The sequence below is a fragment of the Chamaea fasciata genome, unplaced genomic scaffold, assembly GCF_029207755.1.
Source record: "Chamaea fasciata isolate MVZ Bird 193981 ecotype frontalis unplaced genomic scaffold, bChaFas1.0.hap1 SCAF_35, whole genome shotgun sequence".
Lineage (NCBI taxonomy): Eukaryota > Metazoa > Chordata > Aves > Passeriformes > Sylviidae > Chamaea > Chamaea fasciata.
This window is the reverse complement of record NW_027094120.1, coordinates 969,260-987,376: the sequence shown is the minus strand read 5'-3', so window position 1 is coordinate 987,376 and position 18,117 is coordinate 969,260. Positions and strand designations below refer to the sequence as shown.

Below are 18,117 nucleotides of genomic sequence, written 5' to 3'. Positions count from 1 at the left end.
CCAGCTGATGTTCCAGCCGCTCCTGAAAGGGTGCTGCCCGCAGACCATCTGGTGCAGGAGCATGCCCAGGGACCAGATGGTAGCTGGCTCGCCGTAGTACCAGCCAAAGTCGGTCCATTCTGGGGGTCTGTATGCTGGTGTTCCTGTGGAATACAGATGGAGTTCATCAGAGGGATGCTGCTGCTCCCAGAGCCTGGCCCCAGCATCCCTGGGCATGTGGGGACTGCCCCAGTGGCACATGGTGTGACCCGCTGCCCTCCCACCAGGACCTGGGCTTTGTGTGAAAAACGGGCATTGGAAAAGAAACCACTGGTGTAGGAAAAGGGCAGCAGAAGCCCTGGAAAGGCCTGACCAGAACAAGAAAAAACCCACTCAGAGCAGGAGGAAAACCATGCCTTCCTTCTCCCTGCCTGCATTGCCCCAAATAACATTATGAACACAAGACAAAGAAGGCCAGAGGAGCAGTCCAAGCCGTTTCTCACCTGCACACCAAACTGGCTGGTGCACAGGTTCTGACTCCACGCTCTCTGATAGCCCCACCCACGGGTGTTTCTGTCGGGCTGGCTGCCCCAGCCCCAGTCCTGGGCAGAGTGGCTGGCAAAGGCTGCCAGCAGGGCTGGAAGCTGGGCCCCAACCCACCCCTGCTCAAAAGCAACTCAGCTGAAGTCTCAGTGCCATGAGTGGCAGCAAAAGGGAGAATCCCCACTGCCACACCCAGGTTGGGCTGTGAGATGTTGGGCCATGAGATGTCAGGAGCTGGGAGCACATCCTTGCATGGGCTCACCTGCAAACTGCGTGTATGCCGTGTCTTGAAGGTAGGTGCCACAGCCAAAATCGATCAATTTGGCCTGCCCGGTGGCCAGGTCAACCAGGATGTTCTCTGGTTTGATGTCTCTGTGCAGGACCCCGCAGCTGGTGCAGTGCCGCACAGCCTCCAGCACCTGGCGGAACAGCTCCCGCGCCACCTCCTCGGACAGGAACCTCCGTGCCCGAATGAAATGCTGGAGGTCCTGACACCGCTGCGGGCGCTCCAGCACCATCACGATTTCACTGGGGAGCTCAAGCCAGTCCAGCAGCTGGACGACACCAGGGAAGCCAGTGGAGACCCTGTCCAGCAGCACGATCTCCAGCGGTGCGCTGGTGCCGTTGGGCTGTGGGATGACCACGATGCCGTCAGTGGGGCTGAGGCCGTGCCAGGGGTGGGGAAGACCTCACCCAGCCCGGGATGTTCTGCACCCTCCGCTGGCCCCACGCCCGCTCTCCCTCGAGGCGTCCTGGCGGCTTCCACCCTGCCGGGCCTCGGCTCGTCCCCGCCCGGCACGCCCCGGCTTCTCCCGCTGGCCCCCGCTCACTCACCAGCTCTCCCCAGTGCCGGACGCGGTTCCGTGGCACCCTTTTGATGGCCACCTGCAAGCCAAGGGGAGCAGCGGCCTGAGCTCGCTGCCCACGCTGCCCACGCTGCTCAGCCCCATGCTCTTCCTCCTCCGCCCTCCTCCTCCTCCTCCTGCGCCCGCCGCCAGCCCCGCCGCTCACCGGTGCGCCGTCCGAGAGCCGCGTCCCTGCGAAGACTCTTCCGAAGCCGCCGCGCCCCAGCAGCGAACCCAGCCGGTACTGCTCCTGGAGGCCCTGCTGCACCTTCCCTGCCGGCGAGACGTGGCTGTCAGTGCTCGGCCCGGGGCCAGCAACGGCCCCCGAGCGCCCCTCAACCGCCCCGGGCCGGGAATCCCCAGGCGTTCGCTCCTGGCAACGCGACAGCGGCAGATTGGGGCCGGCGGCCACGCTGCCGAGCGGCGGAGCTCGGGCCGGGGAAGCCGCGGCGGAGGCCGCGGGAGCGGCCGCACCGCCTGTGTCCTCCGCGGGGCCCGGGAGGGGCCGGGGCCGGGGCCGGGGCCGGGGCCGGGGCCGGGGCCGGGGATGGGGCCGGGGCCGGGGCCGGGCTCGGCACAGGCGAAGGCAAAGGGCGGCGATGCCGCCGCAGCCCCAGGCACTGATCCTCGTCCGCCACCGCCATCGCCAGGACAGCCAGAGCCCGGCGGAGGCGAGACCGCGGCGGGAGGCCCGGGGCCGGGGGCGGGGACGGGGCAGCCCCACCCGGGGCCGGGGGCGGGCCGGGGGCATGGCCCGGCCCTGCAGGGGAGAGGGAGACTGCGAGAGGACGGGGACACCGGGACAGGGAGATCGGGAGAGGGTGCGGGACTAAGGGAGAGGGTGCGGGCCTGCAGGAGAGGAAGAGGAAAAGCAGGAGGAAGTCTAGAAAAGTCCTTTTTCTGCTGCTGCTGCCGCTGCTGCTGCCGCTGCTGCCGCTGCTGCCGCTGCTGCTGTAGCAACTGAAGCCCCGGGGCCGTTTTTCCCCAGGTCCGTTTGTCCGTTGCCCGCTCAGCCCCACGCCGAGCTCCGCGCTCCCCGGGGGCAGCCCCGAGCCTGTCCAAACACGGGAACTTTGCCCACAGGAGCCAAGACACAGAGTCTTGACTCCTGCACTGTGGCAGAGCATTCCCCTTGGTTGCTGCTGTGCATTGTCCCTGCTGAGGGTCACACACTGTCAGAGCACGTTCCCTGAATGCAGAATTTGTACCTGGCCCAAGCACTGCACTTGTGTCTCCAGCATTGCTTTCCAAGAAAAACAGGGGAAGGCAAATTGTGTGTAGCTCATGGTATTTTACAGCATCTCAAACTTGCCAAATCATGGATCTTAGAGGTGAGATCCATTTGTAGTTCATGGGATGGAGAAGTAGTGCAAGATGGAAAAGGGGAGCATCAAAATCATTTGACAAGGACATCTTAGTATTGGTTCTATACATTTTCATTTCATTTCTTAAATGCTCTTTCAGTTTTCCCAGAATCTTCTCCACAGTCCCGTCTGCTCTTTCCAAGAACACTTCCTGGAGAACGAGGTGCAGCTTCTGTCACAAGACGTGCCACCAACTGCAGCTTCCCTTGGCTTTCCACACTGTGTGTGCAGTAGGAGTCTTGCAGCAAAGCAGGACAAATATTTGAAGAACTTGACAGCTTGTCTGTTCTTTTCCTTGTGGACTTGGGAGTTGTGCCCTTGGTAAGGTTTTCATTGTTACCGTTGTACCCTAAGAAAACAGGACGGGGTACCAGGGGAACCTGCTGGGAGTCTGTTATCATCCACCCAGCCAGGAAGAAGAGGTGGACAACTTAATCTAAAAGCAGCTGGAGAATGTTTCAGGATCACCAGCCCTTGTTCTTGTAGGTGACTTTAAGCTGCCAGATATCTGCTGGGAACTTAATATAGCAGGAAAGAGGCAGTCCAGGAAGGTTTTGGAGTGTATGGAGGACAACTTTTTGTTGCAGCTGGTGAGTGAGCCCCACCAGGGGAGGGCCTATGTTCGACCTGTTGTTTGCAAATAGAGAAGGGCTGGTGGGAGATGTGGTGGTTGGAGGCTCCTTGGGACACGGTGATGATGAAATTATAGAGTTCTCGATATTTGGTGAAATCAGGAAGAACATCAAGAAGACTTTTACACTGGACTTCCAATCAGCAGACTTTGGCCTATTTACGAGACTTATTCAGGGAGTTGCTAGGGAAGCAGCCCTTAAAAACAAAGGAGTCCAGGGAAGGTGGGCATGCTTCAAAGCAGAGATCTTGAGGGCAGAGGAACAGGCTTTCCCCGTGTGCCAAAAGATGAGCTGACGAGGCAAACGTCCAGCCTGGATGGGCAAGGAGGTTTTGAAGGAACTTAGGAATAAAAAGAGGATGTATCATCTTTGGAAGGAGGGTCAGGTCAAGGAGTATTTAAGGGGATTGCTAGAGCATGTAGGAAAAGTGTTTGGGAATCCAAAGCTCAATTCAAACTTAATTTGGCAATTTTGTACAGGATATTAAAAAAAGTTTTTCAAATATATTAACTGCAATAGGAAGACCAACCTTTGTTCTGTACTGGATGTGGGAGGGAACTTAGTGTCTAGGAGGAGGCAGTCAGAGAACTGCTGAGCTGCTTGGATGTTCATAGATCTATGGGCCCAGGTGGGATCCACCCCAGGGTGATGAGGGAGCTGGCAGATGAGCTTGTGAAGCCGCTCTCCATCATTTACCAACAGTCCTGGCCCACTGGTGAGATTCCAGATGACTGGAAGCTGGGCAATGTGACACCCATTCACAAGAAGGGTGGGAAGGAGGATCCTGGTAATTATAGGCCAGTTAGCCTGACCTCAGTACCTGGTAAAGGTCATGGAGCAGTTTATATTGTGTCATGGCCAGGGTATCAGAGCCAGCCAGCATGGGTTTAGGAGGGGTAGGTCATGTTGACCAGTTTTTATGTCTCCTTTTCTGGCCAGGTGACTTGTGTGATGGATGTGGGAAAGGCTGTGGATGTTGTCTGTTGGGACTTCAGCAAGGCCTTAGGCACTGTCTCCCACAGCACGCTCCTGGAAAAGCTGGCAGCCCACGGCTTGAACAGGAACACTCTTTGCTGGGTTAACAACTGGCTGCATGGCCGGGCCCAGAGAGTGGTGGGGAAGGGTGCTGCATCCAGCTGGCAGCCAGTCACCAGGGGTGTTCCTCAGGGGTCTGTACTGGGGCCAGCTCTGTTCAACATTTGTATTGACGACATGGATGGGGCTATTGAATCTCTTATTAGTAAATTTTTAGATGACACTAAGCTGGGAACATTTGTCGATCTGTTGGCAGGTAGGAGGGCTCTGCAGAGAGACCTGGAACAGTTGGATGGGTGGGCAGAGTGCAACAAGGTGAAGTTTATTAAGTCCAAGTGCTGAGTTCCGCATTTTGGCCACAATAACCCCTGCAGTGCTCTAGGCTGGGGACGGTGTGGCTGGACAGTGCCCAGGCAGAAAGGGCCCTGGGGGTTCTGGTCGACAGCCAACTGAACATGAGGCAGCAGTGTGCCCAGGTGGCCAAGAAGGCCAATGGCACCTGGCCTGGATCAGGAATGGTGTGGCCAGCAGGAGCAGGGAGGTCATTCTTCTCCTGTACTCGGCACTGCTGAGGCCACACCTCGAGTGCTGTGTCCAGTTCTGGGCCCTCAGTTAAGAATAACCTTGAGATGCTTAAATGTGTCCGGAGGAGGCAACAAGGCTGGTGAGGGGCTTGGAACACAACTCCTGTGAGGAACGACTGAGGGAGCTGGGGTTGTTTAGCCTGGAGAAAAAAGGAGACTCAGAAATGACCTTATCACTCTCTACAACTCCCTGAAAGGTGTTTGTAGTCAGGTGGGACTTGGTCTCTTTCTCCAGGCAGCCACTGACAGAATGAGAGGACAGAGTCTTAAGGCTGCACAAAGGGAAATATAGGTTGGAAATTAGGAAAAAGATTTTTACGGAAAGGGTGATAAAGTTCTGGAATGATCTGACTGGAGAGGTGGTGGCATCACCATCTCTGGATGTGTTTTAAAAAAGACTGGATGTGGCACTAGGTGCCATGGCTTAGGTGAGGTGTTGGGACATGGGTTGAACTCAATGATCTTGGAGGTCTCTTCCAATCTAGTCATTTTGTCATTCTGTAATTCTGTAAAGGTTTCCAGGTCAAATGGGCTAAGTCAATGAAGCTACTGCTATGATAAGAGTTTTATTTTGAGTTGGATGTTTTATTAAATGGTTTTCCAAGTTCCTTGATTTTCTCTATTTTGCCAGTAGAGCTGTGTGTTGCTTTGACCTCTTAGCTCAGTTGGTTAAAGTATGGTGCTAATATCACCAAGGTTTAGGGTTCCATCCCTCTATGGGCCATTAACTTCAGAATTGGACTTATGATCCTTGACTGTTCCTTGCAAATAAGAATATTCTGTGCATCTGTTCATCCTGAGACTATCTGGTTGGCATTTCTCCTTGTGCACCAAACTCGAGTAAGAGAACCTTTGGGTACCCCCATTATTTCAGTGTTCTGGGGTGTTACAGCCCCGCAGGCTCATTACGGCCTCTTGTTTCCATGAGGCCCTGCTGTGTCACACTGGCCCGCAGTGCCATGAGGATCGGGAGTGTCACACAGCTTTGTGCCATTTGTCCTCGCTGCCCCTCCCATCCCGCTGCCCCACAAGCAGCCCCAAGCCACCCGGGAGGGACAGGCCCTGCTGTGCCAGGCCTGGGCTCAGGGCTTGGCCTTTCTGCTGCCTCCAACCAGCCCAGGCCTTGCTCAGCATTGCAGTTCCCTGCTCACAGCCTGCGGCTCCCTGCAATCCTGGCCTCAAGGATCTGCTCTCAGCAGTCCCTGGGGAGCCTTTGGCACTCCCTGCCCTCAGTGGGGCCCAGGGATGCTCCAAGGGACTTGGAGTTTTGCTTCTGCCTCCTTGAGCAGCTTCTTCAACCTTCTCTCAGTGCCTGGAGCTTCTGGACTCAGCCCCAAATCCAGCATGGGGCTGATTCAAATCCAGAAAGCAGTCACGACCTCCTTCTCTTCCTTCACTTGTCTTCGTCTCCAGGGCTTGTGCAGCTGCTTGGAGCCAGTTTGGAGTTCTCTTATGGAGGAAAATTTCAAAGTGCATCTCCTGATTTGTTTTTCTAATCAAGGCTGCATTTTTTTTTTTGTTTTTCAGTCCATTGAAGAGGTGAAAGAAACATTCCCCAAGTGATCTTAATGCTGAGTGTCTCCTTAGGAGGTCTGGGCATGGAGAATGAGCCCCTTGCAGGCTGACCCTGTTTGGACAACCTGCTCCTCACCCCAACCTCACCGTGTCTGAAATCATCCACCAAGGACTGACATCTGAAATAATTTTTGTAAATTATGAATTTTTCTTTTTTTAAAAAAATTAAAAGGAAATTATAATAATACTTTTAAATATATAAAATATTATTATATATGTTTTTACCTAAGTTTTACATGTATTTTAAAAAAATCGATACATTTTTAGCAACCCAAAAAATTATTGGTCATTGGTTTTAAGTAACACAATCCCCTTCATTAATTCATTGACAACATCTGGCTATTGATTCCTCCCTCTTTATGCTAATTAGTCCTATTTTTCCTCTTTTTGTCATCTTCTTTATCGTTTTCTCAGACAGGGTAAAAGGGGCCACTTTGGGGTCCACGGAGACATTTCTGGGACACATTTGGGGCAGTTCTAAACCTGGGGATGGAATCTGAAGAAACTTTGGGGTCTGAAGGACATCTGGGGGAGCCGGGTGGGCACTTGGAGGTCAGGGAGGGGAATCTGGGGCCCTTCGGGGTCCGGGCGGGCACTTGGGGGCCCTGAGGGGACTCTCTGGGGCGCGGGGGATGATGGGAGTTGTAGGCGCGGGTAGAACACGGTGTAACGGGGCCGCGGAGCATCACGGGGGTTCGAGGCGCGGCTCCAATGGCTGTCGGTGGGGCGCGGGGCATGACGGGAGATGGAGTCACGGCTGGGATAGGGCTCTGTGTGCGCCGCGGAGCATGCTGGGAGCTGTAGTCCCGGAAGTGCATAAAGCCGAGCTGTGGCGGGTCCGGGAAGGCGCTTGGCGGACACTTCTGCGTCCGAGTCGCGACTTGAGGCCCTCGGGGGAAACGTGTGCGGTTCGGGAGGAATTGGGGGGAACTTGGGGAGCTCGAACCGGGCGCTTTAGGACACGAGGCACAGCAGGAATTTTCGGCGCGAGACTGTGTTGGGCAGAGCTCTGAGAGCACGGGGGACGATCGGAGATGAATTCCCAGAAGTGGCTCTAACGGGCATCTCTGGGGTTGGGAGCATTCAGGGGAGTCGGGGACGATTTTGGGGGGTTCCAAATAAATACTGAGGGGGCACTTAGGGATCCTGGAGGGTCTGGGGGAAACGTAGGCTACACATGGGGGGGAGGGGGGATACGGGGGCGGGGTTCTGTGGAGCGCGGGGCATGACGGGCATTGTAGTCCGGGCTGCAATGGGGCTCAATTGGGCCGCGGTGCATGACGGGAGTTGAAGGCAAAACCGAAACGTGGCACCGACACCAGGCACCGCCCCGAGGCCCCGGTTTCCTGGCACTGATTGGGTGCTGGCGGTGACGGGCGGGAGCCTCGGCAAATGGGAGTTTGCGGAGGCGGGAACAGCCGATTCAACCCCTCTAGTCCTTCCCAGTACAGCCCAGTTCATCCCCAGTACAGCCCAGTTCATCCCCAGTACAGCCCAGTTGTACCCCAGTGCCCCTTCAGTCCCCCCCTTTACAGCCCATTTCATCACCAGTACAGCCCAGTCCCTCCCAATACACCTGAGTTCATTCCCATTCCCTTCCAGTTCCCCCCAGTATCTTCCATAGCATGCCCCAGTATTCCCCAGTCTTCCCCACAGTGTTGCCATTGTCCCCAGTTTGTCCCAGTGTGTCCGTGGCCACAGCCCCTTGCAGTGTCCCAGGGCAGGTTGGGATGCTGATCCACCCTCACAGCCGGCCCAGGGCAGGGCTGGAGTGGTTTTGGTGGCCCCTTGGGCTGGCACACACTTGAGGAGTGTGTCCGTTTTCAGTGGGGAAAACTACAAGTTTTACATTGCTTCAAAAATAGAAAAGCCCTTTTTGCCTGAGTGCAGGCAGCTCTCTGAGCAAAGCAGGTCCCAGGTGAGTGAGGACAGGCAGTGTGGGCTTGGGGAATGTGGAACAAGGTTGTCCACACTGGGTCAGACCTCAAGGCACAGCTTCTCTGAGCAGGCCAGACCTAAGGAGGGACCATGGATCGACATCAATCACAGAATGCTGCAATCACCTCTGCTCCAAAGAGAACAGTAATAAAACACACCCTTTATAACAGGAATGTGAATTTCTTAGAAGCTCTTTGAAATCTTTCTCCATAACTGCAGTACAAAACCTTCCTAATGAACTGCACCAGAGCAGAGGGAAATCAAGGCAGAGCCGTGGTTTGTCAGGACTTGCTTGATCCCAAAGAGCCCCGTGGTGCATTTGGTGCTGAGCCCTCAGGGCCTGAGAGGAGATGGCACAAACCTTTCCAGGAGTCCAAGTCAGAGGAAAAACCCAACGTGTCTCAAAGCATTCCTGGGTCCCACTGAGGTCCATCCCCAACACAGGCTCCTCATGGACTCCTTGGAGGAGAGAACTGGAGGACAAGAGTGACCAAAAACCTCTCAGAGACTGAGTGTGGGAAGGAAAACCCAAAGTACCTTAAAAGACATTGAGTATCTCAGAGCATTAATGAGCCCCACTGAGTGTCAGTACAAAGCCTCTCTAGGGACTAATTACAGCAGATAATTGGAGGCCATGACTGCACAAACCTCTCAGAGTGATTCAGTGTCAAAAAGTAGTACTTTAATGACTCTTGAGTAACTTGAGGCATTAATGAGCCCCACTGAGTGTTGTTAGTGACAAAACATCTCAAGGGACTAATTACAGCAGACAATTGGAGGCCGTGATTGCACAAACCCCTCAGAGACTCCCAGGCAAAAGCAAAACCCAAAGTGCTCTGAAAAACCTGCAGTCCCTGGGAGCACTGAGGAGCCCCCCAGGGCCATTCCTGACCAAGGCTCCCCAGGGACTGGTCCCAGCAGATCCCTGGGGCCACTGGGATGTGGGGGGATGCTGAGGGCAGGACAAGGGGGTGACAGTGCCCAGCCTTGCTGGGGCTGTGCCAGGAGGCCCCAGGGCCTCAGGACAAGGTGTCCCCTCCCAGCCCTTGGTGGCACAGACCCTGCTGTGCCCCAGGGCACCAAGACTTGGCTTCTCCTGGGCACTGCCAGCCCTGCCAGGCCCTTGGCCACGTCCAGCACAGCTTGTCCTGCGCTGTCCCACAGCTGCTGCTGTGTCCCCTGCAGGCTGCACACTCCCATCTCGCTGCCCCCCTGGCTCTGCCCTGCATTTCCCTTTCTCTTCTCCCTGATATCCTGGGATGGAACGTGTGAGAATGGTTCAAAGCTGTACCAGGGAGGGTTTAGACTGCACAGGAGAAAGTCTTTCTTTACTGGGAGGGTGACTTTGGGGTTTCAAACTTTGGGGTTTCAAAGCAGGGCTGATGGCTGTCCCAGGAAAGGAGCTGGGACAAGGTGTCCATCGCTCAGGAGCTGTAATTTGGATTGTCACTTGCCACTGTTCCTCTGAGCTCTTCTCTGTTCCAGAGATGGGCTCTTAATGAGCTGGTGGCTCTCCTGAGATGGGCCCGGGAGCAGCCCGGGCAGAGAATGAACTGAGTTTGTCCTGCTGCCATTGTTGGTGCCCTGTTTGGGAGTGCAGATGAGTCTCTTCTCTCTTAACCTGACACAACCCAGCAGGAGCATCAATCTCCTGAGGCAGCCGTGTTTGGAGGCTGCACACACAGGCACTGGTTTTGTGTAACAGATGATACCAGATCCTTGGGATGGCTTTCCAGAAATGCACCATGCTTAGAGGAAAGGCTTTGTTCTTGGCCTGGCAATGGATTTGTTCAGGGCCAGGATCACAGGTTTGTTCCCAAGGCTGCAGATGAATGGATTTAGGAATGGGAACAGGACTGTGTTCAGCAGAGCTCCAGTTCTGTTGGTCCTCAAGGAAACATCTTCTGCAGGACACGTGCAGAGAGCAATGCAGCTCCCACGGGCAATGGATAAGGTGATGGGATGGGAAGAACACGTGGTCAAAGCTTTCTTCCTCCCAGAGGCTGCTGGAAGATGCAGAACACAGAAAAGGACGCAGATGTCAAATGCCAGAGTCAAACATAAGGAGCCCAGCATGACACACGATAAGAAGACAGAGTCTGTTTCCCAAAGCAGGCTGGTGTCAGAGCAGGACAGTTTGAACAAGGGGGAGTTGTCCCAGAGGAAATGGGGGATCTTGGAGCCACAGAAAGACAGCTCAGAGAGGAAGAGCAGCGGTAGCTCAGCAGGACAAAGCCGAGGACCCAAGCAGCAACACCCAGGTGGACACAGAGCTGAGGCTTTGTGATGTCAGCGTAGAGCAAAGGGTGGCAGATGGCAACACAGCGGTCAAAGGACATGACAACCAGGGAAGAACTCTGTGCAGCCCAGGGCAAAATAAAAATAGTTTTGGGCAAAGCAGCTGCCTAGTGAGAGAGTGTTCTGACCAGAACTCAGCATCACAAACCATTTGATGCTTGTGGAGGATGTAAACCAGATTTCCAGGAAGGCCAGGCTGCAGATGAAAACATCCATGGGGGTTTGCAGGTGGTGATCCACACACAGGAGGAAAAGGATGGTTTCATTCCCCATCACTGTTGTCAGGTACATGAGCAGAAGGACCTGAGATAAAAACATCATGGATGTTTTGGATCATGCTCTGGGAAACCCTCTAGGATGAACTCAGTAACTGCTGTTGCATTTTCTGGTGCAGAATTCCGGTTCTTCGTGCTGGGACAGGAACATAGCAAAAACAAGGGCGATAATTTCACAGTCTGGACAAACAATTCTATCCTTCCTTCTCTGCTTCTTTCTTTTCCTGCAGTCTTGCCATACAGCACAGTGATTGCACTTCAAACACTTTGTTGCCCAGTACTTCCTAGGGGAGTAGTTTCTTGGTCAGTAGTGTCCTGGGGAGTAGTTTCTTGGAGATTAGTTTCTTGCCCAGTATTATCTTGGCCAGTAGCTTCTTGGGTAGTAGTCCCTCCCTCCCTCCCTCCCTCCCTCCCTCCCTCCCTCCCTCCCTCCCTCCCTCCCTCCCTCCCTCCCTCCCAGGGATGCTCAGGCTGCCATTGCCTGAACATTTGTCACAACATTCAGGACCAATTTGGATGTGTTTCATGGGTTCTTGCTAAGACTAATCGAATGTGTCCTGAGCACATGTATTCATATCCCCAAATGTTTTTTCCTTTCCTAGAAATTGCCTTTGTAACCTTCAACATATGCCCCAAAAACCTACTGGAGTGAAAATCATAGGCTTTTCCTTGACACCTCTATATACCTGTCACATTATATGTGCGTGGTGTTGCCTTAACCCCAGCGGTGGCTATAACGATGGTTGCAAAGGCCACAATTCTCCAAACTATACCTGTTTGATTTTCCATAACAACTACAAATCTTTCTATTCTTCAAAAGTTATTGACCTATTCTAACATTTTACACACACACCATTCACTTTCCCGAATAAGCTTAAGTTTTAGTTCATTGTCACCTGGTGTGGCTCTCCAGATCACTTCAGGAGCCTTCTTCGCTCGAGTGTGATGAATGCAGGCGCTTTGCTCTCTGATCTTGATTGCAGTAAAGGTGGTGAGGAGCACCTGGAATGGTCCTTCCCACTGGGGTTCCAGAGTCTTTTCTGCAAAAGACATAACATATACATAATCCCCTGGCTGTATGTTATGTACTGGCCCATCTAGTTCTCTCCTTTGAGCCCCAGCCACATGTTTCTCAATTTCTCTGTTTAGGACCACCCGTGTAGGGTTTCTTCCCCTACTTGGGTAGGTGTTGTTCCTTCTTGGACCCCATATGATCTTCTATACAATATTTCAAAAGAACTTCATTTTTCTTTTGTCCTTGGCTTCATCTGAATTCGTAATAATGCTACTGGAAGAGCTTTAGGCCAAGGTAACTTTGCTTCTTGTCCTGTCTTACAATTTGCTGCTTAATCAGATGGTTCATTTTTTCCACCTGGCCACTTGACTGAGGATGATATGGGATATGAAGTTCCCAGTCTATGCCTAGGTGCCGGCTAATTTGCTGCTCAAGTTTTGAAATAAAATGTGGCCCCCTGTCTGAAGACATTGTGCCTGGGACTCCAAAACACGGTATTATTTCCTGTAACAATGCTTTGGTTACTTCTTGTGCTTTGGCAGTTCTGGTAGGGAAAGCTTTTGGCCACCCTGAAGAGGTTTCTGTAAATACCAATATCGATACCCTCCCCATCCTGGGTAGTTCTGAAAAATCAATTTGTCATTGCTGCTCAGGCCCATAACCTTTCCCAGTTTGTCCAAGCTTTGGTTTAGGAATAGTTTTGGGATTAGTTTGGAGGCAAAGGCTACATTGGCGAGTCACTGGAATTACTGTTGTTTGCAAAATTCTGGCTATGATTCTGTCCTTCAAATAGTTATATAGAGTGTCTATTCCCCAGTGTGTTTTCTCATGTTCCTCTTTCACCAATGACCATGGCATGTAATAGGGAATCACAAGTCTTCCTTTTCCTTCATCTGTGATTGCCTGCCCTTCTTGGTTATAACTTCCATTTTCTTGCTCAGTTAGCATCTTGTTCTTTTTTGCTATACCTTGACTTACCTTCAGTAGAAATCTGTCCATCTGGAATTAAGGCTGCCTCAACTGTCTCAATAATCACCTCACCTTTAGCTGCTTCTTTTGCCTTTCTGTCCACCTGCTCATTTCCTTGATGTGCATGATGGCTACTTTTTCAGGTAGCAGGACTGCCCTCAATAGTTTTATTATCTCCTGGGAATGTTTAATACTTTTCCCTGGTGAGTTCAACAGTCCTCTTTCTTTCCAGATGGCTCCATGAGCATGAGCCATCCCAAATGCATACTTTGAATCTGTATAAATAATAATTTTCTTTCCTTTTGCCTGTCCTAAAGTCCAGGTTAGGGCAATTATTTTAGCCTTCTGTGCAGAGGTGTTGGTTGGTAATGGTCCAGACTCTATTACTTCTCTGCTCGTGGTAACTGCATACCCAGCATGTCTTTTTCCACTGATCACACAGCTGCTTCCATCAGTAAGTCAAGTCTCAGGGTCCTCGAGAGGGGTGTCCTTCAGATCTGGGCGACTGGAGTAGGTGGCTTTGATGGTCTCCAGGCAATCATGGATCACTGGTTCTCCCGTATCCCCACTGACAAAGGAAGCTGAGTTCACAAGATTAGTTATCACAATTTCTACATGATCTTGCTCTACCATTATGGCTTGGTATTTCTGGAACCTCTGTGTGGAAAGACAATGTCTGCCTTTTACCTGCAGGACTGCAGACACTGTGTGGGACACTAGTATCTTCTAGATCTGCTAGCATCTTCTAGCATGACTGTGGGACACAGTCATCTTCTGGCCTAGGGTGAACTTGTGTGCTTCCTGAATGTTCATCACCACTGCAGCAGTGGCTCTGAGGCACCCTGGCCATCCCTTGGCTGCTGCATCCAGCTGCTTGGCAAAGTAGGTGACTGCCCTGTGATACAGGCCCAGGTCTTGTGCCAGTATTCCCAAAGCAATCTCCTGCTTTTTGTGAGGAAACAAAAAGAATGGTTTACTCACATCTGGAAGTCCCAGGGCTGGAGCTGACATGCGGGCCTTCTTTAGGTGGTTGAAGGCTCGTGTTGCTTCTTTTGTCCATTGGAGGTCTCTGGTTCCTTCTATAACCAAGGCATATAGGGGATTGTAAATCCACAATTGTAAATCCACAGTCTACACCAGCCTGTCAGGCCCAAAAAGGTTCTCAGTTCCTTTACTGTCTGGGGTTTTGGGGTCTGGCATGTTGCTTCCTTGCCATCCTGCCCTAAGATCCTTTGTCCAGCACTGACTTCGTAGCCCAGGTAGAAAACTCTTTGCCTCACTATCTGAGCTTTCTTCTGGGATACTCGATACCCTTGTAGACCCAAAAAGTTTAGGAGGCTTACTGTCCGATCCACGCATGTCTCTTCAGTTCAAGTAGCTATCCGGAGGTCATCTACATACTGCAACAGCTGTCCTTCTCCTGATGGGCCTTCCCAGGATTCCAAGTATTTTTCAAGCTGTTCTTCAAATATCATGGAAGAGTGTTTGAATCCCTGGGTTAAAACTGTCCATGTGAGCTGGGTTTTGCGCCCATTCTTGGGTCTTTCCCATTCAAATGCAGAAATTGTCTGGCTGGCTTCATGAAGAGGAAGGCAAAAGAAAGCATCTTTCAAATCTAAAATGGTAAACCAAATTAGTTCAGGTGTTAAATGGGTTAACAATGTGTAGGGGTTGGCAATCAGTGGGTACAAATTTTCAATTAGCCTATTAACAGCCTGCAAATCCTGTATACTACTCAGTCTGACCCATCAGGCTTTTTAACAGGCCAAATAGGAGTTTTAAAATCAGACTGACACTCTTTTAATAGCCCTATCTGCAAAAAGTTTTCAATTACTGGGCTAATCCCTTCCCTGTCTTCCTTTTTTAAAGGGATACTGTTTAACTCTAACTGGTTGTTTTCCTTCTTTAAGTTCAATTTGCACTAGAGGTGCATTCTTTGCCCTCAATGGTATGTTAGAAGCCCATACCCCAGGAAATACCTGATCCATTCCTTTTCTGCTAGTCTCTTCTTCACTTTTAGTTTTGGTCCCATTGGCTATTGACACTAAGCTTAACCATTCCACATATTGTCAATCCTTAACCTCCAAAATAATCTCTCCATTTTTGAATATTATCTTTGCTTCTAGTTGCTCCAATAAATCTCTACTCAAAAGTGCTGATGGGGCATTGGGCATGTATAAAAACTTACGAATTCCCCATTGTTTCCCAAGTTTATATTTCAGTGGTCTACATAAATACACTTTCAGGTTGGCCAATTGCCTCCTTCACCATACCATAATCATCTGTTATAGGTATTAAAGCTTTATTTAACAGTGAGTACGTTGTCCCTGTGTCCCCCCAAAATTTCATTTCCTTTCCTTTGTTCCCTATCTTGATTACAACCAGAGGCTCCCCTAGGGTAAAATCCTCTGGTCCTCCTCAGTCTTCTTTGATGTGAGCAACCACCCCCTCCCCTTTTCAGTCTCCTTTAATCATCGCCTTTTCTTTGTTCTGGGCACTGGTTCTTCCAGCTTCCAAATTTCTTACAGAATGCACACTGGTCTTTCCCTAGTCGGGGTGGTCCTTGCTTTGGTGGTCCTTGTCCACATCTCCCTTTTTCTTCTTCCCTTACTACTGCTGTTAATTTTCTTATCTCTTGTTTGTATCCTTCCTCTCAATTGCTAAAAACTCTCCAATCCTCATCTAGCAAAGAAGAAGCCGAAGGCGAGGCAGAACTGATGATAGTAGATTTTCCAGGACTGGATCCTTTTGGCCACAGTGAAACTTTTCCAGCCAGCAACAGCCATTCTCTCTCTCTCCCCGAACGCAGGAAAAAGAAGAGCCCGCAGCTGCCTCAAGCTCTGTCTTTTACCTGCATTATCTCCCCCTTCCACCTTTGTCCACCTCTTTGTTTCAGTTAAGTACTCTCAAGTATCCAACACTTGGTCTCCTTGGTAACTTGTGGGAAAAAATTCTTTAGAGAAAGAAGGAACAAACCTAACCCCCAACAATTATTCTTTGCATTGTTTATCCAGCTAATTTGAACACTGTTACCCTTTCCAAAAGCTGAATCACTGCTTCCTTCTGGTCTTCTGTTGCATTATCCAAATGTTCCAGCCAAACTGAAAGTTCCCTTCCATGTGTACTCAAACACTCCACTGTCACGTAAAACCTGTCCAGGAAACAAAGGGGGAGGTGTGTAAATAAACCTCAAAACACCTCAAATACAAAACTCCAGGAGATGCAGATCTTTTTGTACAGTAACTTCATGATTCCTTCTTTTGGGAAAGAAAAGAGGAAGAGCAGGTCGATGAAAAGAAGTACCTGCCACTCTCCTCACCCCCTCAACTCAAGAGGCCTTTTCTTTCCACTCACTAGTGGGACTTGTCAACTGCACAGTGGACACTAAAAACCTTACCTCTATAATTTCTGGAAAGCAGGTTATACTGCTTTCAGAGGGTTGTACATCTTCATGTCATCACAGGCAGAAAAAAGTGCACCTTAACAATAGCCTGTAGGACAGTTTAGAAAACTACTGATCTAACAAAGAAAATCATCGCTAAATTAAACCTGAATCAGGTGTCGACCACACAATCATGCAGTAAAGGTATCTGCTGCTTCAAGAAAAAATTTTACCATCCTGGCATTTCAGACCAGTGGGATATAGTGAATATCCCGATATTTCAATTCAAATATGTACCTTGATGATTAATTATTTGCTGGAAGTTTTCAGATGAGAGTGGGTACTTGTAACAAACATTTTCATCAGTAAATAGAAGACTGATTTTTCACCAGATAGCTTCTCTGTTTCAGAGATGTCCTGCAAGAAAAATGTATTAGAATTCCTCTGCTACAGCAACACTGTACAGGACTATGTTGCACTGACAATGATATGTAAGGTAAGCGTGTTACTTTACAGACCTGCCCAAAAGTCCCAAGGCCAGAAACCAGTGGGATCATTTACACTACTTTGCAGTCAATGAGCCAGCATCGTTGCATTCATTTGCAAAATGTTTTCCTGAAAAGTGGAAGAAGACCGTAGTAACAGAAACCCCCAACTATTGAAAGGCCCCAAGACAAAGCAACTTCCCTCATCAATCATATTTCATTCCCTAATCATTCCATGTCTATCCCTGCTACCTCCTCAAAGCCAGGTCCACTCCTTTCTCCTGACATGACAAGCCAAGTCTTGACAGAGTACTTATTTGACAAGCCTGCAGTAAAATAGAGCTGGGGCCCTGATGGTTTCCACCAATTATGGAGAGCATTAAAAAATGTTGGAATCCTCCTTGGGAAGAGGTGGGACGGCTCCCATCAGTAGCTCATTTCCCTGGTCTGCAGCTCAGGCTTTCCAGACAAGTGGAAACCAGCACACTCTTTCTTGTGAGGGAACATCTCCAGAGACACAAAGAGCTACAGCAACCTTCTCCTCCGTTCATCAGGGAGGCAAAAAATGTTTTCCTTGTAAAAAACCTTCCAGCTCAGAAGGGAGTTTTCACTACTGCTAAGACTGTAATTCCTGCTGCTTTACAAAAGGGTCACCCCTAAAATGGCTGGACTAATTTAAAACTAGGCGATGCCAGAGGAAAACATCTGAGGACAACAGAGCAAGCAAACATAACTTTGCACCAGCCTCTTACCTGTCCTCTGAACCAGGCAAACTTGTTGGCAGGAAGTTCTAAAGCCACTTTCAGGATATGGTGCTGCAGAAGAGGAGGGACCTCCTCCCGCAGGCCCTTTCCAGTGACGATACCTGAGGTGTGAACGCAAGAAACAAACTTCACTTCGGTTCCTCTGCCTGAGACTTCAGAACACTCCTGTTTTAGGGTTTAGAACACAACTGTGAGACAAGCTGGCAATTCACAGATCTTCATGTCATGGGATCCCCAGACACACTGCAGCGAAGGCTGGCCAACCCAAGGTGTGAATCCTGCCCTCGGAGGGAGATTTCATCAGCTAACCCCAGCACAAAGCACTGGTCGTGCATGGAAATATAAAATCTCTTCTATCAGTCTCAGCAACCTTGAAAAGCTGTGACCTACAGGCAGGACAAAGGGTGGACAAACTGGAGAGCAAAATACAGAAT

At 50.7% G+C, this 18,117-nt stretch overlaps 1 protein-coding gene across 1 annotated transcript; it reads right to left on the bottom strand.

Moving 5' to 3' along the window:
* Positions 1-10,262: 10,262 nt before the first annotated feature.
* Positions 10,263-13,178, bottom strand: LOC136303465 (olfactory receptor 6E1-like; the record flags this gene model as incomplete). Its single annotated transcript, XM_066207129.1, is given in 5 exon segments — positions 10,263-10,708; positions 10,711-10,844; positions 10,846-11,117; positions 11,120-11,204; positions 13,120-13,178. Coding segments are annotated over 5 exon segments (996 nt in total), but the record flags the coding sequence as incomplete, so codon positions are not given.
* Between the last annotated feature and the right edge of the window lie 4,939 nt (positions 13,179-18,117).